The 21,722-nt window shown below is 35.6% G+C and overlaps 1 protein-coding gene across 1 annotated transcript in view; it reads left to right on the top strand.

The window, feature by feature from the left end:
* Positions 1 to 21,722, top strand: part of COL4A5 (collagen type IV alpha 5 chain) — a 229,436-nt gene that overhangs the window by 168,428 nt on the left and 39,286 nt on the right. Inside the window, exons 30-36 of the mRNA XM_078065482.1 lie at positions 3,220 to 3,333; positions 8,260 to 8,427; positions 9,733 to 9,822; positions 10,362 to 10,511; positions 11,888 to 11,986; positions 13,347 to 13,436; positions 13,832 to 13,971. Coding sequence (XP_077921608.1) covers positions 3,220 to 3,333; positions 8,260 to 8,427; positions 9,733 to 9,822; positions 10,362 to 10,511; positions 11,888 to 11,986; positions 13,347 to 13,436; positions 13,832 to 13,971 — 851 coding nt within the window. The remainder of the gene's footprint in view (positions 1 to 3,219; positions 3,334 to 8,259; positions 8,428 to 9,732; positions 9,823 to 10,361; positions 10,512 to 11,887; positions 11,987 to 13,346; positions 13,437 to 13,831; positions 13,972 to 21,722) is intronic.

Genomic DNA, 21,722 nt, shown 5'->3' with positions numbered 1-21,722 from the left:
TGGTTTCTGTCATATAATCTTTCTTTTTTCTTTTTTAACAACCTTTAATAATGTAGAAACCATTCTTAGCTCACAGGCAGTTCAAAAACATGCCTATAGTCCAGATTTAGCCCATGGGTAGTACTTTAATTATCCCTTGTTTTAGATGAAAGCATAGAAGAAAATCTTTGTGATTGTAGGTTGGGCAGAGTTGTTAGATAAAACATCAAAACATCAAAAACTAATGATGTATGGTGACTAACATAATAAAATAAAATTTTTAAAAAATGCAAAAAAAAGACAAGACCTCTGAAAAGGCCTGGAACCAGGAGTTTTTAAAAAACAAAACAAAAATACATTTAAAAATTGATAAATTGGACTTCATTAAAATGAAATGTACTTTCATATCATTTATCTGACAAAAAGGACTTATGTCAGAATACATAAAGAATTCTCAAGAGTTGGGGCACCTGGGTGGCTCAGTTGGTTAAGCATCTGCCTTCAGCTCAGGTCATGATCCCGGGGTCCTGGGATCAAGCCCCGCATTGGGTTCCCTGCTCCGCGGGAAGCCTGCTTCTCCTCCCACTCCCCCTGCTTGTGTTCCTGCTCTCGCTATCTCTCTCTCTCTCTGTCAAATAAATAAATAAAATCTTAAAAAAATAAAATAAATGAATTAAATGTCCTTTTTTTAAAAAGAAAATGTTCTAAAAGTTTGTAAAATATCAGAATTGGGCTCCCTGCTCAGTGGAGAGCCTGCTTCTCCCTCTCTCTTTCCCTCTCCTTCTCCCTTTCCCTCTGCCACTCTCTCGCTCGCTCTCTCAAATAAATAAATAAAATCTTTAAAAAAAATTCTCAAAAGTCAATAATAAGGAAACAACCAAATTTAAATTTGGAAATATGGGCAAAAGATCTGAACAGATACTTTACCAAAGATATCTGAATATCTAGTAAGTACATATAAAGGTTCTCAATATAATCAGTCATCTAGGAAATGCAAGTCAAAACTAGAAGGTAGCATGTCTTATCCTGTCAGAATAGGCTTCAAAAAAGAAGGAAAACTGACAATACCAAGTGCTGCCAAAGATGCAGAGTAACTAAAACTCTCATACATTACTAGTTAGAATTCAAATGGTAGAGCCACTTTGAAAAAGAGTTTGGGAGAAAATATTTGCAAATAGCATATCTGATAAAAGGTTAGTATCCAAAATATATAAAGAACTTACACAACTCGATACCCAAAAAATAAATGATCCAATTAAGAAAAGGGCAGAAGACATGAATAGACATTTTTCCGAAGAAGACATATAGATGGCCAACAGGCACATGAAAAAATGCTCAGCATCACTCATCATCAGGGAAGTACAAATCAAAACTACAATGACATATCACCTTTACACCTGTCAGAATGGCTAAAATGAACAACACAAGAAACAACAGGGGTTGGTGAGAATGTGGAGAAAGGGAACACACAGGTGTTGATGAAATGCAAACTGGTGTAGCCACTGTGGAAAACAGTATGGAGGTTCCTTAAAAGGTTAAAAATAGAACTACCTTATGATCCAGCAATTGCACTACTAGGTATTTACCCAAAGAATACAAAAATACTAATTCCAAGGGATATATGCACCCCGATGTTTATAGCAGCATTATCTACAATAGCCAAGTTATGGAAACAGCCCAAGTGTCCATCGACTGATGAATAGATAAAGAAGAGGGAGTAATATATATGTGTGTATACACACACACACACACACACACACACACACACAATGGCATATTACTCAGCCATCAAAAAGAATGAAATCTTGCCATTTGCAATGACGTGGATGGAGTTAGAGAGTATTATGCTAAGCAAAATATGTCAGTCAGAGAAAGGCAACTACCATATGATTTCTCTCATATGTGGAATTTAAGAAACAAAATGAAGGAACATAGTGGGGGTTAAAAAGAAAAGCAAACCAAGAAACTCTTAGCTATAGAGAACAAACTGATGGTTACCGGAGGGCAGGTGGGTAGGGATGGGTGACATAGGTGATGAGGAATAAGTAGTGCTCTTGTGATGAGCACCAAGTGTTGCATGGAAGTATTGAATCACTATATTGTCACCTGAAACTGATATTGCACTGTATGTTAACCAACTGGAATTTAAAAAAAAAAAAAACTTTAAAAAGAAAGAAAAACAGTTTGGTAATTTCTTATAAACATACCCTTACCACATGACCCAGCAATCCCAGTCCTAGTTATTTATCCAAGAAAAATGTGAAACTTCACACAAAAACCTGTAGATAGATGTTCATAGCAGCTTTGTTCATAATCATCAAGAATTGGAAATAGTCTGTTTGTCCTTCAGCTGGTGAATAGATGAACAAATTATGGCATGTTTGCATAATGGGATACTATTCAGCTATAAAAAGTAACAAACTACTGATAGTTACAGCAACTTGGATGAATCTGAATGCATTATGTTAGGGGGAAGGAGATATACTCAAAAGGCTGCATACTGTATAATTGCATTTATATGCCATTCTGGAAAAGGAAGAAATGTAAGATAAAACAGATCAAGCAGTTGACAGGGAATTAGGGTGTGGAGAGGGTTTGACTACAAGCAGGTACAAGAAGCCTTTTGGTTTGAAGGAACTGTATATGTATCTTACATATCTTGATTTGGGTGGTGATTATATGACTGTATACATATGTCAAAACTCATCAAAGTATATTAGAAAAAGAGAATTTTAGTATATGTAAAATTTTCTAGAATAAGAGACAGAAGATAGAGGGATAGTGAAATTTCCATGATCAAAAAGGCATTTTACTGATGGTGGGAGAGGCTTTAGCATGTTTATAGGACATGGGCCGAAGTTAGTAAATACGAAGATGTTAAAGGTTATCTACCTTTATTGTTTTTTTTTTTAATATATTTTAAACTTAGAGATACTTGCCCAAGATGATTTGCAAGTAAAGGAAATGTGTGTTTTATAATCTTATGTACTATTTTGTGAGGTTGATTTAAGTACTGAAGTTGAGTGCTCAGCATAAGTTATACGTCTGTAACTTTTAATGCATTTCTTGAATCTGCTCTGGGTATTTGTGCATACTTCTCTTGCTCAGTGATTGGATAGCTTTTCAAGACCCCTGCTTAATTTTATGTGCCTCTTCACATAGGTATTGTGCTTCCTAATGACTAGTGACTCAGCTATTGTTGTTGTTTTTAATATCTAAACTATATTTATTTCCCTAAAGGTGATGTTGGGCCAAACGGACAACCTGGGCCAATGGGACCTCCTGGGCTTCCAGGAATAGGTGTTCAGGGACCACCAGGGCCACCAGGGATTCCTGGACCAATAGGCCAACCTGGTAAGATTGGAGTAAATAATTGTGCATTTTTGTAGCATTCATTATATAGAGGTTGGCTAGTTCATCAGTAAACTACAACTACATCAGTAAACTACAACAGGAAAACCTGTTTTCCAGAAAACAGATTTCAGAGGTAACATGTCTCCTTGTATAATTTTGTAAAATTGAAAAAGTACAGATCACAGCATAAGAGTTTCTTTAATCCCTGATACTTTCCTTCCCTGTTCATTTCAAATTGATCTATTAACAAATAATGCAATTTCACAATTGCAGTATGTTGCCTCAGCATACAATCATTGAGCTAGTTACAGTCTTGGAATCACAGAACTAAGAACTTGCAGTGCTGATTATTTCAGACCTGAGTAGCTGTACAGAATTAATAGACCTTTTTAAAACCTCGTAACATTTCTTTTTTATACAGATATGCAAAACAAAAACAAATAAAAGATATGCAAAACAAGTTTTGTCAGCTTGTAACCTAATAGAGAATCATATGGTTCTTCTACGTTTGTCTGAGAACTTACTTCAGTTTTGTGGATTCTGAGCCATCTGGTGAGGCTCACTGAGGGCCACTCTTGGGCCAGTATGTTATTGCAAGGCAATGTAATAATTCATAAAGTTAGAATAAATATGGAAAACTTAATCATTCCTTAATTTACATGAATATGTCAGATGACTTAAACTCACAGTTCAGATGTACATACATTGATTTTGAAACAGTAGAAATATATTTTCTGACCTTAAATAGCAATAAATACTTAGTTATTATGCTAAAAATCTGGAAACACCAGTTAACAATATAAAAAGCCTGGAAAGTAAAGGTTGTTTTTGCTTATGTTCTTTTTTTTAAATTTTGTGTTATGGCCCGTTGTACCTTTTTTTTTTTTTTTTAACGGCCCCTAACATGTCACTACTGATTTAAAAATGAGAAAACTTATGGTGTTGCTTTGAACCAGGTTGTTACCCAGGTTGTTAAAAAGTAGCTGCGTCAACACTCAAGAAAAAAACCATTCTGTTCAACTAGCATAGCAAAGGGATCTTGAGAAAAAACAATTTTTAGGTTTGGCCATTATAGTCTTGGCCTGCTGTTCTACAAAGATGGCTAAAATGAATTTATCATTCCTGTTATGTTTTGTCATTTCTTTTGTTTCCCAAAATTACATGAGGTTTTGGAAGCATTTTGAATTCTTAAATCACAGCTAAGCAAGAATTTAAAGAAACTACTGTTAATACCAATCTGAACAAAATAAGAGTACATTTATTTGTACTTTATGCTTTTTCAAATTTAGCTAATACCCTAAATGTTTCATTCATCTAATGTTCTCTGTCTTTTTAACTGATGGATATATAGGTATATTAATTTATAAAGTCTAGATAGGATGGACAGGGGAAAAGTAATGGTGTTGAATTTAATCTCATTTCTTTCTCTGTAAATATATACTTTGCCATAAAATTCAAGATCTTAACTAATATGGTTCAACAAATGAAGTTAACAGCAATTGGCATGAAAATGTATTGAATGAATGCTTATTAATATAAATATGTTATCAAATCACAATTTTTTTTACTACAGGATAGATCACATTTTATATTTAATACTAGCCCATATACTCACTTTTTATATAAATTTATTTATATCACCAAATCAGATTATCTTAGCCTATTTCAAAAACATTGTAATTTCTGTTTATACATCTCAATGAAAGGGTGATCAGCAACACTGTTACTAATACCTTGATACACCTGACTTGCACTGCATGGCTGAAATTCTAACTATCAATGTTTTTTTAATAAGCTTATTTAATATACTTGTGTTTCATTTTGCAATAGAAAACTTAATGCAAAGTATTCTATATGGTCATCTCTCCAGTATAAATGTTTGCATGATGCTTTTCAAGCTTTTTTGACTCCAGTTTTCTGCTGTAATTTAATTAAGCTTTACTATTTTTCATTCTCTTTTCCAAGGCAGGATACACAGTTTAATGCATGTTTATAAATTAAGGAACTGTTGAATATCAAGTCCTCATTTGACAGCAGGGAAATAAAAGAAAAAAAATGCCAAAGGATAAGAAGCAAAATGCTTTTCATTCCATGCCCTACTAATCCAGGCAGAAATGGAAATTGTTGATTCTTGCTATTTGATCTGGCTATTAGCTAGAAGATTGCTGCTTTAGTGAATCTTTAAGAGGTCAGTTAAATATACTCAATTCTGTGTCCACAGATCATACCCTAACCTGAGCCAAATGTACTGTAATGCTTGCCCAGTCTCAGGAAAAAGTGCAATCAGTTCAACCTCATCCCCACTAATGTGAAACAAAGAAACAAGGAATTAGTCATGTCATTTTATAGATGAAGTTTCCTAACCCATTTTCATCTATGAAGTTTTCTAACTTTTTTCCAGCTATCAAACCCTTGGGGTGTGTGTGGGTGTGTGTGTGTGTGTGTGTGTGTGTGTGTGTAAAGTTCTCACGATAATATGTGTTTTTGGAATTTTCCCCTTTTTTCACTAACTGGTCCCATTTGGCTGCCAATACATTTAGAGCATCTACACACCCCTAATGTACTTACCCTCTATAGATATAGCCATATAATTCCTATTATATAAGGAGATTCAGCAGAGCTTTTGAATTTATGTTGACTGTTTTCATTCTTGATCTTACCAGGATGCCTATTTCTGACAGTATTCATGGAAAAGATCTATGCTGTGAAAAGTACAGCATAATATCTGTTACTACTACAAATAACAATGAAAAAATCTTTGCTAGTACATGCAGGTTGTTTAATCATACTCATCTGCTAATAATTATTGAGTTCTCTGTACCTAAGCTGTTATAGTATAAAATCAAATTTAGTTTTAAGTTCTAACTTATCTTTAAGAGGTTAAGTTCCAAAAGGATTATTCAAAGCAATATAAGGATCAGAGACAAGAGTGTAAAGCTGATCTTCATCAAAAAGCATTACTTTTTGTAAATGTAAATACTTTATTGTGTCTCTATTGGGGAATACATTTCAGTTATAGAATATTGCTATATGAACATCTGAACGAATTCCTAAAATAAGTTCTTTACTCATTACTACTAATATATGATAGTCTTGAATCAGTATCTGATAACTTCTATTTGTAGACTTTTTTGTTCTCATCTTGACATGCTTAGTTTTGTTTCCTAACCTAATCAGTCTTTTTGCAACTTGCTTCTGCTTGGGTGGTTCATCTTGCTACTGAACTGTAACTCCTGCTTCTTGAACTTCAGGTCTACCAGGTACAGTAGTTATTTCTCAAAAGCTGGATCTTAAAGTAAAGCTTTAAACATGAAAAACAAACAAGATTTGTCCAGGTTTAAGTCTTTGGTTTTTTTCCCCCATTATTTTGTAGAACATATTTCAAAGGACAAATTAGTTATCTTGAAAATTCAGCTATCAAAAACTAGTTGGGCTATAACAGTAAGCAGTGATCCAGATAGAGCTATAATAGTGCTCACTATTAGGTATCTCATCATACGTCACAAATATAATAATGTAAAATATCTCTCCCCTTTCTATAGTATTTTCAATGAAATGACAGCATTGGAACCATTACTGTGGTTCCATGGAATTTCTCTAATCTTCAAAGTGAATTTTATCAGTTTAAGGACATGCTGGTATATGACATCAAACAAAACTTAAAATTCCAGCATCTTGCTCTATTATAAAAATAATTGTGAATCTTCAACAATAAAATTAGGTCTTGTTGTTGAAGGGACACTTTGGAATGGTCACCTGGCGTCACCTGGCTCAGCCTCCAGCTTCCAGTCAGTTGTATTCCCATTTAACAGATGTAGATCAACAATATTAAGTGACTCACTAAGTCACATACCTGACAGGAATTGGAGTGGGAGGTTGCCTTATGTTTGTAGAGCAGTTCTTTTCCCTAAAATATATTCTTTTTTAGCCATTTTGTCTCAGAGTAGTTCAGTCTTACAGAACTTATTAAGGTTAAATATTTTTTCAGTGTCATATTTTTTTCTGTAAAATCCTGGTTGGAATACTGAGAAGTAAAATTTAACAACAAAAACTGATAGTGTAATGTATTATTAAAGTAACATGTAGGGGCACCTGGGTGGCTCAGTCATTAAGCGTCTGCCTTCGGCTCAGGTCATGGTCCCAGGGTCCTGGGATTGAGTCCCACATCGGGCTCCCTGCTCCGTGGGAAGTCTGCTTCTCCCTCTCCCACTCCCCCTGTTTGTGTTCCCTCTCTCACTGTGTCTCTCTCTGTCAAATAAATAAAATCTTAAAAAATAAAAATAAAAAATAAAATAATTTCCTTAAAAAAATAAAATAAAATAACATGTAAAATGAAGCTAAAATAAAGTCAAAAAGGTCCACGTAATGGGATTATTCAGTAATTGATCATTTTTATGGATTATAGAAATATATCCCAACAATCCATAGTACCTTAGAGCAGTGCAAATCCAAATGCAGTCAACGGACCAATGTCAAATCACAAGCTGCTTGTTACCAGTCTGTATTGGAATTAGAAGAAATTGAGAGTAAGCATTTAGAAACTTATATGGTAATTTGACAGTGTAATTGTATTTGTTGAATATAATAACCAAAAGGTAGTAATGTATGTCTTTGGTTTTTTATTTTAGTTTTTTTAGTAATTTTTATTGTGTTTTATGAAAATATTAGTCCATGGTGGACCAGGAATTAAGAAAATATTGGTCTTTCACTGGAAATAATTTGAGAAGCACTTTCATAGAGAAATATGCTTGAAAATCCTAAAGTTTAATTGTTAGGTCATTTTATATGCATGATACCAAAAGTATCTCTGACTCACTGTTAGGTTTGTTATACACAGGAGTCTATCATTTGTTTGCTAGAAAAATAATCAGATACATCTTTTAAAACTACTTCAAAACTTGTTAATATTGGTGTTGTATTAACTAGGCCTGCATGGAATACCAGGAGAGAAGGGAGATCCGGGGCCTCCTGGGTTTGATGTTCCAGGACTCCCTGGAGAGAGAGGCAGTCCAGGGATTCCTGGAGCACCTGGTCCTATGGGACCCCCCGGAACACCAGGGCTTCCAGGAAAAGCAGGTGTCTCTGGATTTCCAGGTAATTCATTTAAAGTTTTCTCTGGTTTTGGATTCAGGAAATTAAAACTAATATAATTCTGGTATATTATTTTCTTGTACTTTTCTGGATTGACATTGTCCTTTAAGGAAAAGTGTTAAATGTCTTTGCAGGAAATTTACTTTGTTATTTTTATTACATTTTTTCTCTGAGATTTCTGGTCACATACTGCTATATAAAAAATGATCCCACAATTTAATGGTTTAATTCAACCTTTTTATTTTGTTCAAGATTTTGTGGGTCAAGAATTAAGGCATGATTTGATGGGGTCATTTATCTCTGATCCACATGGCACCAACTGGAGTGGTTGGGATGAAGGATCTACTTCCAGGATGGCACTTCTCTGACACCTGAGTGTTCTATGCCCTCTTCATATGGTCTCTCATTATCCATAATGCCCCTTCAACATGGCTTGGAATCCTTACATTATGGTAAAGTCAGGGCAGTTGCTCTCCTTCTAGAGGCAGCTGGCTTCCAAAAGAGAGGATCCCCCGAACTAAAAGTGAGTGTTCTAAAAGCCCCGGGTGAAAGCTGCAAGACTTCTTATGATCTAGCCTTGAGAGTCATTCAGTGTCACTAAGTCAAGGGCAAGGCACAGAGTCAGCCCAAATTCAAGGAGAGAAGGCTGCACAAGGGTGTGTATACTGGGAAGTGTGGTGAAGCCATCTTTGGAGATTAGCTACCACAGTGAGTCTTTTTATTTTTATTTTTTGAGAGAGAGAAAGAGTGAGCCCAGGGGTGGGGAGGGGCAGAGGGGGAGGGAGAGAAAGAGAATCTTAAGCAGGCTCCACGCCCAGTGCTGAGCCCAATGCGGGGCTTAATCCCACGATCCTGAGATCATGACCTGAGCCAAAATCAAGAATCAGATGCTTAACTGACTGACTGAGCCACCCAGGCGCCCCAGAGCCTTTTTATTCATACATATCAACAGTAGTGGTCGCTAAGGTTACAACAGTTAAAAAGGGGTAAAACTTAGTGCCTTCCTTCCAACACTCAATAGTCTTCCAGTTGACATCTTAAAAGTTATCTTTTAGGGCGCCTGGGTGGCTCAGTCATTAAGCGCCTGCCTTCGGCTCGGGTCATGATCCCAGGGACCCTGCTCAGCGGGGAGCCTGCTTCTCCCTCTACCCCTCCCCCCTGCTCCCGCGTACTCTCTCTCTCTCTCTCACTCACTGTTGCTGTCGCTCTAGCTCTTTCTCAGATAAATAAAATCTTTTTAAAAAAAGTTATCTTTTATTTTTCGAAGGTCAAGGAAAAGTAAAAATTAATTATTGATATTCTTCAAAGGTGCCAAAGGTGAAATGGGTATGATGGGACCTCCAGGCCCACCAGGACCTTTGGGAATTCCTGGCAGGAGTGGTGGTCCTGGTCTCAAAGGTAATATTCAGAGTTGGCTGGTAGATGCATGTAAGAGAGAAAATTAAACATTGTTTTATGTCAATATAGAATATTTTTATTTGAGTGCTTTAAAATGAGCAATGCTTACTTATATTTTGTTTCTAGGTGACATGGCATTTTTTAAAAGTTTTTATTTAAATTCTAGTTAGTTAACAGAGTGTAATATTGGTTTCAGGAGAATTCAGTGATTCATCACTTATGTGACATGGCATTTAAGTACATTCTATTTTCGATTTGGTGGCATACACAGTTTGGATACCATGAAACGTGGTAAATGCTCAGCTCAAAAAATACAGTTTCAATAATTGTCAAAGAACCCCAGAAAATAGAAGGAGTGTTACTTGAGTGTAAAAATGTGTGTGAGTTCAAGTTACTCATAGACAATAACAGTAATGCCTAAGTGTTTTGGATGGTCAGTGGCCTACTAAATTATGGAACATATGAATAATCTTTATATGCGTTAATCCTGGAAGGATGAATCTGATCTGTTGTGTCCTCTCCACACATGTTGGTTTTAGGTGATGATGGTTTACAGGGTCAGCCAGGACCTCCTGGCCCTGAAGGAGAAAAAGGTGGTAAAGGAGAGCCTGGCCTTCCAGGCCCTCCTGGACCAGTGGATCCAGATCTGCTGGGCTCAAAAGGAGAGAAAGGGGACCCTGGCTTACCAGGTGAGTAATGCATTTACTGATTTATCTCAAGTTTCATTTTAAATAGCATGAAAAGTGATTTGTAGTGTAGGAGTCACCAACAAAAGGCATGTCAAATTTTTGGTAATGAAAATTTTCACCGAGTTGTATTGTTTCAGTGATCAAGTTTTATTTAAGTATTTTCTTTGTAGTTTAATCTGTTGCAAACTATGAACTCTTAAAATAGACTTAAGGCAATCACCTTCAGGCTTTCCAGAAAGCAATATAGGATGTAGTTAAGAGAATGGATATATAGCCAGAATCACTTGGAAAACAGATTTCAGTGTTGGGGAAATTTGCTGGTCCCTTAAATTTTTTCCCTTGAGACTGGATGGGGATGAGTAGTACATTATTGCCCTGCAATGTTTTGATATACATATCATACTTGGCTTTTAAATGCAGTTCATTGCTATTCTGCCTTGGCAGAATAAACAAGTATTGGACTATGAATAGCCAGGCGAGCTCAGCTGTGGGGGAAGTTGCTGAAAGTAGGGTTAGGGAACAACTGTGTTACTATAGTTATTTTATTAGAAACAAATAAGATATGAAGTATTACACTGACTTTTTAAATTAAAAAAATCTTTTTTTCTTTTTATAAAAGTATAACATAACAAGACATCAAAAATGTAGGTAAGCACAAATTAATAAAGTGCTTACAATCCAATCTGTATAGTATAGCCTTTCAAACAACATGGAACTTTAAAATTAGCTATCTTTATTTGCAGCTTATAGTAAAGTTTGTGGCTCTTTTTGTGTTGTAACCATTAATATTGTCAGCCCATGTGTGCCTGTGAGTGTGTGTGGGTGTATGTGTGTACACAGATACTATGTTTCCCTATGAGCAGGACTTGGTGGGATTTTTCCTCAAAAAAGAGTTTAAGACATGACTGTAGTTTTGTATGTCATCACAAAAGAGGTAGGGACACCTAATTTTTTATTATTGTTAAAATGAGATACCTTTCTTGAATTACTCCTTACGTCTTCTCTTTCAATTATGCCTTCTGTAAAATAGAGGCAGTAATCTATATTATAATAGGATTATTAAAGATAGTTATAGAATCTAAAAGATAGCCTAAAGATAATCTGCCCCAATTCTTTCATTTTACAGTGTAAAAAACTGAGGCCCAAAGAGGAAAATGACTTAGTTATTGAGTGCTTTGAATTTCTTAATGGTAGCTAAATAAAAAGTGGAGGAGTTTAATATGTGTCCAGTGCTATTGGTTCATACTCTATCAGAATATCATGAGTTCCTGCATTTCATTCATAGTCCAGAATTTGGGTTGCTTGCTTTCCCAAATTATTTTTAATGGATTAATGATATCAACCTAACTTGTCTTCCTTATACTCATCCTTGGAAGGTATTCCTGGAGTTTCAGGGCCAAAAGGTTACCAGGGTTTGCCTGGAGACCCAGGGCAACCTGGACTGAGTGGACAACCTGGATTACCAGGACCATCAGGTAAGTATGACAGACCACCTGTAGCAATTGAATGGCTGATCCTAGATCCTAGAAAAGTAATTATGTATTTATCACATGTGATGATGTTTTGGATCTGATCATGACACTATGCTTGAGTAGCTACTGAGATGTGGAGCTCTTTTTTAGCAAAAATGTTGCCATTTGGCCCAAGTGTCAACTGACAAAGTTTGTAGGATATTTTGCTTTGCTCAGTTTCTTCTTTTTCTGGCAGTCAGGATGTAAACAGAATAAGAAGTACATCCAAATAAGGTGGTGTGTTTTATTTACATACACTGCAACATGTATAAATGAGACAATTATCTGGTAGGTGCTGAAAAATTTACCTTTTTTTAGTTATTGCCTTCAGACAAGTCAATCATTAAACCATGTAAAGATGGCTGCTGATTCTATTTTTTAAAGTTTTTAGGGACAAAAATTTCACAACCTACCTTGGTAGTCTGTTTCAGCATTAATCACCCTTAGAGTCAACATGGATTTTTTTCTTATTTCTAATAAAACTCTTGCTGCTTCTTAAGCCATTTTCTTTTAGTTAGGCCCCAAAGGAATAAAGAGCAGCTGGTCTCCATCCTCATAGGAGTCCTTCAGGTCAGTTATTCTGCTCTAGACTCTGTACTACATTGCCTTGATATATAGTTCCTTTCTATCCTTCACATCTTCTGCATTCTCTTCCCCAAGTTGGAAGTCAGTGTGAAAGAAACAAATAAAAGAAAAAAAGTTTAAGGCAACATTGTGGTCCTTAGAAAATCCCTAGGTAACACCACAGCTCATGCACCTGCGCTCTAGGAAGAATGTATAAGCACAGCAGCCATGACTGTTGGGGGTGACAGTATAGTACCTCTCCCTCAGCCTTTATCTATCTCTGGCCTAATGTCCTGGGAGTATATCATAACAGGATACCACTTTCCGTTTACTGCTTTCACATAATCAGACTTACGTGGGAAAGGCACTTCTCAGTCTTTTAAAAGCAGACTCGTTATATTGGATTTATCTGTGATAAATACAGTAAGGGTAGTTATGCACATAATATGAATAGGACTTCAGGTGATTGGAATTGTTTTAGGACAAGAAACAAGGTGTCCTGGTAAAATTTTTGCATTTTCAAAACTGATTTGTATTAGGAGACCTCTGTTACTATGTTTATATTGTAATATGTCCCTAAGGAGATTTCATAGGTACCTTTTGCCTGTTTTATGCTGAGTTAGATCTGTGGAACTTAATCATGTATTAAGATTTCATCCATCTAATCCCATGCTTACATTATAATTACAACCCACTCCAAGAAATCAGGCAACCTCAATATTGCTGACTTGTCTTAATTTAACAAATTTAACTTTTCTAGGTCCCAAAGGTAACCCTGGTCTCCCTGGGAAGCCAGGACTTACAGGACCTCCTGGACTTAAAGGAAGCATAGGTGATATGGGTTTTCCAGGTCAGTGATGGAAATCTCCCATATATTTAATCCCATTAATGGCAGATGGTTCATTCTCTTTGTTATCAAAATAGAGACTGGTGTTGATAGAATCAAACTGAGACAATAACTAAGGTAATCAGTGGATAGAGCTCTCTCATCACACAAATATTTGAAGTGGGGATTAAGGGACAGAGTTTTAGAAACCTTAAGAGTAAGGATCCACAAATATGTATCTTTTCTCTCACTGTACCCCTTTCTCTTAAACTTCCTTGAAAAATAGTTGTAAAGGATCATTCTATAATTCAGAATTTGCAGAGTTCTTTTTTTAAACCTTTTCCCTTAGTCATAAGCATCATAGACATGCCATGAATAAAGAAATTTTGTAAAAAATGCATGTTGTGTGTTTTCAACAGGCCCTCAGGGTGTGAAAGGGTCTGCTGGACCTCCTGGAGTTCCTGGACAACCTGGCTCCCCAGGATTACCTGGACAGAAAGGAGAAAAAGGTGATCCTGGTGTTTCAGGCATTGGTCTTCCAGGTCTTCCCGGCCCAAAGGTAACCCTCTACTCTAGGCATATACCTGAGCAGATGTGATTTTTTTAAAATACTGTGCTCATTCCTAATTCTTCATTAAACGAACTATACAATGACATGGTATATTCTGGAAATTCATTCCTCCTGTTTTCTCTTATATTGTAAGAGGTTATGTTTTAGGGTTTGTAGCCAATCCAAAAAGGTATGTGTGGGGGAAACATTCTGATTTCTTTATTTTCCCTCTATCTTAATCTCTGAGTATATTTCAGTAAACCAAAGGTAAATTCCTGCCTGGCTTTGGTTTTCTTTTCCCATCTTGGTGGTGGAATGTTGATCTATATCCTAATATTATTATTAACTAATATAAAGAGACTTATAAACAAAGTAACTTATGCAATTAATGAAGGTGCAGTAGTATTCTTAACTGCATATCTGAGGTAGTTCTCTTAAAACAGTTTTACATGTCCCTCCATGCCCCTAGTCAGTGTGAAAACTTTGGTAGTGTTTCTCGATCAATCAAATTTAGAATGTATCTTAGAATCATTAGACTCAACAAATATTTAATAGCTGCTTAATTCCATGTAAAAAGGTAGTAAGTCCTACTGATTTGTGGAAGTACTTTTTAACTAGCAGAGATGCATCCATTGTCTATTATATATGTTGCAAATATTTTCTCCTAATTAGTCATTTGTCTTATAATATTGTTTAATCATTCAGTCAGACCACAAAGCTAGGAAGTATTAGGAAAAGAATGGTGTTACTAACCTTCCATGGAATTAATGAAAATTCCCACTAAGAATGTACTGAATAATGTGGGTGTTTTTTCCTTTTAAGCTGTCATTTTTATTTTTTTAAATTTAAAAAAATATTTTATTATTGATGTTAATTCCAGTATAATTAACATACAATGTTACATTAGTTTCGGGTGTACAAAATAGTGATTCAACACTTCCCTACAATACCCAGTGCTCATCACAGCAAGTGCACTCCTTGATCCCCATCACCTAGTTTACTCATCCCTCCACCCACCTTCCCTCTGGTAACCATCAGTGTGTTCTCTATAGTTGAGTCTGTTTCTTGCTTTGTCTCTTTTTTTTTGTTCAGTGATTTAGCTCGTGAAATTTGAATAATGTTTTAAAGATAATTTCTTTTTAATAGTATACAAAAAGATTTTAGTTTGATTGCGTAGTCAATCAACTTATTGTAAGAGATAATCAAGAGAAATTTCTGCATATTAACTTCAAATTAACAGTGTAAAGTCTATTGAAATGATGCTGAATATTTTCTGTTCTATTTAAATTTTACCAGTAATACATGACTACATTAAAAAAATGATAATACAGACATATCAAGGGTAAAAGTGAAAATCTCCTTCATAACACATCTTCTTTATTCCATTCCCATCGCTATAGATATCTACTGATAATAGTGTATAAATTTGAATCCCTTGCCATACATATTTTTATGTATGTATACAAAATTTTGGGTTTCCTATGTGTATTGTATATGTGTAGAGTCATAGAATACACACTATTCTGTATTAGCTTTATCACTTATATCTTTTAATCTTTCTATTTTATTATATCTTAGACAATTTTCTTTGTCACTGTACATTTTTTTTATTATGTTCAGTTAGCCAGCATATAGTACATCATTAGTTTTGATGTAGTGCAACGATTCATTTGTTGCATGTAACACCCAGTACTCATCACAACACTGTACATTATTTTTAATAGTTGCATGATATTCTATTGTTGTAAATAATATCGTAATGAATATTCTTAGACATATCTGTGGACACATGTATAATTATTTATGCTGTATAGATTCCTAAAAGTGAAATGTCTGGGTCAAAAGATAAGTACATTTAGGTTTTCGTTTTTTAAAGTTTTTATATTAATAGTAACCAGTAAACTTGATTTTAAAAATCAACCAGTATGACTGATATGAGGAATTCTTAATCTCAGGAAACAAACTGAGGGTTGCTAGAGTGGTGGGGGGTGGGAGGGATGGGGTGGCTGGGTGATAGACATTGGGAAGGGTATGTGCTATGGTGAGCGCTGTGAATTGTGTAAGACTGTTGAATCACAGACCTGTACCTCTGAAACAAATAATACATTGTATGTTAATAAAAAAGAAGATAGTAGGAAGGAAAAAATGAAGGGGGGGAATCAGAGGGGGGAACGAACCATGAGAGACTATGAACTCTGAGAAACAAACTGAGGGTTCTAGAGGGGAGGGAGGTGGGGGGATGGGTTAGCCTGGTGATGGGTATTAAAGAGGGCACGTACTGAATGGGGCACTGGGTGTTATACGCAAACAATGAATCATGGAACACTACATCAAAAACTAATGATGTAATGTATGGTGATTAACATAAGATAATAAAATTTTTAAAAATGTAAAAAAAAAAATCAACCAGTATGAAACAATGTAAAACGAGAAGTCTTCTTTCCACGCATTTACATACCTTAAATTCATAGTTCTTCCCCAAGGTAACCACTTTTAGTAGTTGTCCACAAAAGACATTTTATGTGTATATAAACATGAATATATGATAGATATTTCATCAATTTTAAGACTCAATTTTTTTACATTCAAAATCTCTGATATTGAGGTGCATCTTAAAATGGAAAGCATCTTACAACTATAATTGGAAGCGTTTTTATTCAGTTACTAATTCATGAAATGATGCTGCATCTTCCAAATGTAGGTATCTTGTATTTTTATTTACACACATAAAATCATACTATATATCTGGTCTGGATCTAGCTATCATAACTTAGTAAGTCTTTGCAAACTTTCTTTATCAGCCCATAAATAAATGCCTCATTCATTTTCATAATTATATAGTATTTTATGTATGGGTTAACCATAAATAGTTTAACCTATTATGAATGCTGAGTTGTTTCTATATTTTCATGATTATAAACATATGTTGCTCTGAAGATTCTTACCCATATCTTACATACGTATCTTAAGATTATTTGGTAAATACTGCCATAGAATAAATTCTGAGTAAAGTTGCTGGAACCCATCATATATATGCCTTTTTAATATTGATAATTACTAATTTTTCTCTTAAATATCTCTGCTGCTTCATACTATCTTGATCAGTATCAGAAATTTTCTATTTTCTCCTCATTTTACAAATATTGGATATTATTAATCATTCTAATTCTGTCAGTCTAATGGGTGAAAAATAGAGTATCATTGTTTAAATTTGAATTTTCCTAATTATGAATGAGATTTCTTTTCTTATGCTTATATCCCCTCTACAAATTGTCTGTTCATACTCTTGCCTCATTTTTAGGAGGGGATTTGGTTGTGTATTTCCTATTGATTTATGGAAGTACTTCATAAAGATGCATCCATTATCTATTATATATGTTGCAAATATTTTCTCCCAGTCATTTGTTTGTCTTATAACCCTGTTTACTGTGCATTTATCATGTAGAGTATAAAATTTTTACATAGGCAAATGTTAGTTATTCATTCATTCAAAATATACCTAATGAGTGTATGAGGTGCCAGGTACTGTTTTAGGTGCTGGAGATAGAAAACGAATGAAACAAACTCACTGCCTGTGAAGAGTTTGCATCTAGTCAATAAAATAAATATGTTTATAGTGTGCTAGAAGATATGGTAAAAGTTAAGTGAGGCTTGGGGATAGGAATTGCTGAGAATTGTTATATTTTGAATTAGAGTAGTAAGAGAAAGCTGCTTTGAATGCAGTTGATCTAGTGACATGCAGTGAGGGAATGAGTCATTCAAGCACCCTGAGGTGGGAGCATACCTGACACTTCTGAAGAACATACAGGTGGCTAGTGTGGGTTAAGCAGAGTGAGTGAAGTGAAACTAAGTTAGAGATGAGATCAGGTTGGTAATGGGAGATAGATTATCTAGAGCCTTGTAGATCATAGTAAGGGATTTTACTCCTGTGTGAAATGGGGAGTGACTGGAAGGAGTAACATGATTGTACTTAAATTTAAAAATATATCGTAGCTCCTATTTTGGAACTATATCATAGAGGAATAAGGATGAAAACAGTGGGACCACTTATGACACTATTTAAATAATACAGACCAGAGGTCTTGATGGCTTGGATCAAGATGGTAGCAGTGGAAGTGATAAGAAACATTCAGAATCTGAATATATTTTCCAGGTCAAGCCAGATATCATGGGCTATGAGAGGAAAGATATCATGGATGACTCTAAAGTTTTTATCCTGAGCAAATGTGAGAATGGAGTTGCTACATACTGAAATAGGAGAGATTTGGGGAAGCAGATTTGGTGGGAAAGATCAGGAGCATAATTTTCTGATTGTTATAAAAACTTCTATATCCTAATATTATAAAAATAGACCTATGTCTTTTCTTCCAGTACTTTCATGATTTTGTTCTTTGTATTTACATCTTTAATCCATGGGCTTTTTCTCTATGATGTGTGAGGTGAGGAAGTAATATCATGTTTTCAAAATAAATACCCAGATAACCCAACCCCATATGTTATAGATTCCATTCTTTACTCATTGATTTGAAATTCCATTTAAAATTTTTTCTAAATTTTTTCATATGTGTTTTTTTCTGGACTGAGCAAATGTTAACATTTATATAATGGAACTAAATTACCATAACTCATATCTGAATTTATAATGAATGTCAGCCAAAAAAAAAAAAAAACATATTTCAATTGGCAAATATCCACAGTATATTCAACTCTTCAAGCAAGAGGCTAACTTAGTTTCTTTCTCTATGCAGCCTTCAAGTATATTTCAGGAAGCAAATTCTACACTAAACTTAGATACTTGCAGAGTTGATAAAACAGAAATCATGTATTTGAAGTAGTCTGTTGTTTCTTTCATATGGTATTGTTTTTTCATATAATGGTGACACATTGAAAAAAATAAGATTTTATAGCTCAGTTCTTAGTTTGCACAGTTCTGATATGCACAAATTTGTTACCACAATTTAGTTAATTAACATCAGTCCACAACAACATAGTTCAAACTTAAGTTACCATGGTATATTAGCTCTTCATAAATCATAATCACTATAAATCCATAAATCACTGTATACATAACTTGTGTATCATGATCAGTGAACGATTATTTCACTTCTTTCAAATTCTGTCAGTGATTAGTCACCGTGAAAATGTTATTCCCTTAATGCTCTTATAACAAAGCATGTAGTTGTGTTGCCTCTTTGTCTCATTGATAAACCAATGTGAAATTTTAAAAATACGGATACTCAAAAGAGAAAATTAACCAATAAAGATGAAAGTGCAAAAAAAAATGGAAGTGATAATACTGGAAGTGACATTTAAAGCTAATATAAATAGGGTTACAGACAAAATAGCCAACCATAGGAATATTGACACTGCCACCATTGAGAGACTTTAGAGGTGCAGACAAGGAAGTTAGTGAAAGCAAACTTAGCAATATATGACTTTTCTCTATACATGTATAACTTACATGAAGAGAGATTTTAAAGTTGTGGGAAAAACTTTTAAAGGTCATGGAACAATCATATTTTTCTCATTATTAAGATCTCTTTTACATGGTTTTAGCTTGCATCTTCATTTTTATAGTTCCATACTATTGTGCAAAGTGAGACTGCCTATATTATAGAGAGAGTAGAATTAAAGTTTCAGAAGACATAATAGTATGATTGGAGGATGTCAAGCATAAGAAAAAATTCTATAATTAGTGAGTTGTTAAAAACAAGGATAGTGGTGGGGCAGTCCAAGAGGGTGGCATAAGAAGATACTGAACATACCTCTTCCCATGGACACAGCAAATCTGTAGCTACATAGGGAACAATTAATTCACTCTGAAAAAAGACCTGAAAACTAACTGAACAGCTTCCTTCACAACAAATAATAAAAGGGCAACATCAACGGGTAGCAGAGGCAGAAATATGGTCTCATCCAGAACCCCACCTCCACTACCCACAAGCAGAAGGGATCTTACAAATCTGGACCTCCTCCCTGAGGAGTTAGGGGTTCATGCCCCACATCAAGCACCCTAACCCCTGTGACCTGTAACAGAGAGACAATCCTCCAAAACATCTGGCTTTGAAAACCAAAGGGGCTTACATCCAAAGGGCTGTGGGGAACTGAGATGCATTTCTTAAAGGGCTTGCATGCAGACTCACCCACCTCAGGAACCAGTGCAAAAGCAGCAGTTTGAAGGTGCCTGTACTATTTGTGAAGGAGATTCATTTGCTAATATTAAAGCATCTGCCAGAGGGGCAGGAGTATGTTGGAACTCTCTTTGGAGTTGGAAGTGCTGGCAGGCACCATTTTTGTACTCTCCCTTTATCTTGATAGTACTGGCAAGTGTGACCAGCCCTGCACTCTCCCATTGCCCCACTAAAGATGGCAGGGAAGCACCAGCCCTAGATTCTCCTGTTGCCCTGCAAAAGAGCCACATACCAGTTCTGTGCTCTCCAGTGGCCCCCACAAAAGCCAGCAGGTGCATGCAGTCCATACTGGAGTCACTCCTTAATCATCAGGCTCTGGTGGCCAGGGGGCTTGCATTCCTAAATCCCACAAGACTGTAACAATCAGAGAGACAGTTCTTGGCATGCTACCACCCCCGCCCCAGAGCACTACACAGACAGCATACTGAAACAAATCCCCAGTCTGTCTGTGAAAAAGGCCTATTTACTTGTCTTGGAGCTTCTGCCTGAAGGGCAGACTTAAAAGTTTGGCATACATCTAGAGGCTACAGGAGTGCTCTCAGGGAATGTAGGCTGGAGTATGCCATCTTTGCATTCTTCCTCAGCCTTGCTACAGCTTGCTGGTACCTCCCAGAAAGGATTTGATACATTTGTCTGAAGCCCTGAGTTTTTCAACAACTCCAGATCCACCTACTCTGCAGGCCAGCAAGGTTTACTATTGTGGCACCACAGGACTATATATATTTGCATACTTTTAAACTGCTACCTCAGGATCTGGCTTCCAATCAGCCTGAAACTAGGTACTGATGGAGATTCCTCCCTTTAGAACACTGACAGGTCTTGGCACACCCTCAACAACTGGGACATATCAAGAATAAATTAGGCTGCTTAGACAATTACAAAGATTTGAGAGACAACAAGGAACTTAGGTCTAAGGTTGATGGATAAGTTGTATCTTTTACACAAGGCTACTCCTTCAAGACTGGGGGAAGTAGCTGTTTGGCTGAACAATACAATAACTGAATTGAAAAGTACACAGGAGGGGTTGAAAAGGAGACTACATGAAGCAGAAGAAAGTGATCTAGAAGACAAGTGTGAAACTCACCCAAACAGAACATCAAAAAGGAAAAAAAAAACTTCAAAAGTAAAGATAGCTTAAGGGACCTCGAGGCAACATAAATCTCAATAACATTTGCATTATAGGGGGTCCCAGAAAGAGAAGAGATAAAGGAGAAGGAAACTTATTTAAAGAAATAATGGCTGAAAACCTCTCTAATCTGAGGAAGAAAACATTCAGATCAAGAAAGACCATAGAGACCCGAATAAGATGAACCCAAAAAGATCAACACTAAGACACATTATAAGTAAGCTGTCAAAAGTTAAAGAGAGAATCTTAAAAGCAGCAAGAGGAAAACCCCTTGTTATGTACAAGGGAACCCCAATAAGACTATAAGCAGATTTTTCAGCAGAAATTTTGTAGGCCAGAAGGGAATGGGACAATATATTCAAAATCCTGAAAGGAAGAAACTTCCAAACAAGAATACCCTCCCCAGCAAGGTTATCATTCAGAGTTGACAGAGAGATAAAGAC

The sequence above is a fragment of the Halichoerus grypus genome, chromosome X (genome assembly GCF_964656455.1).
Source record: "Halichoerus grypus chromosome X, mHalGry1.hap1.1, whole genome shotgun sequence".
Lineage (NCBI taxonomy): Eukaryota > Metazoa > Chordata > Mammalia > Carnivora > Phocidae > Halichoerus > Halichoerus grypus.
Note: the sequence above shows the minus strand (reverse complement) of the source record. Positions and strands in the feature narration are given on the sequence as shown.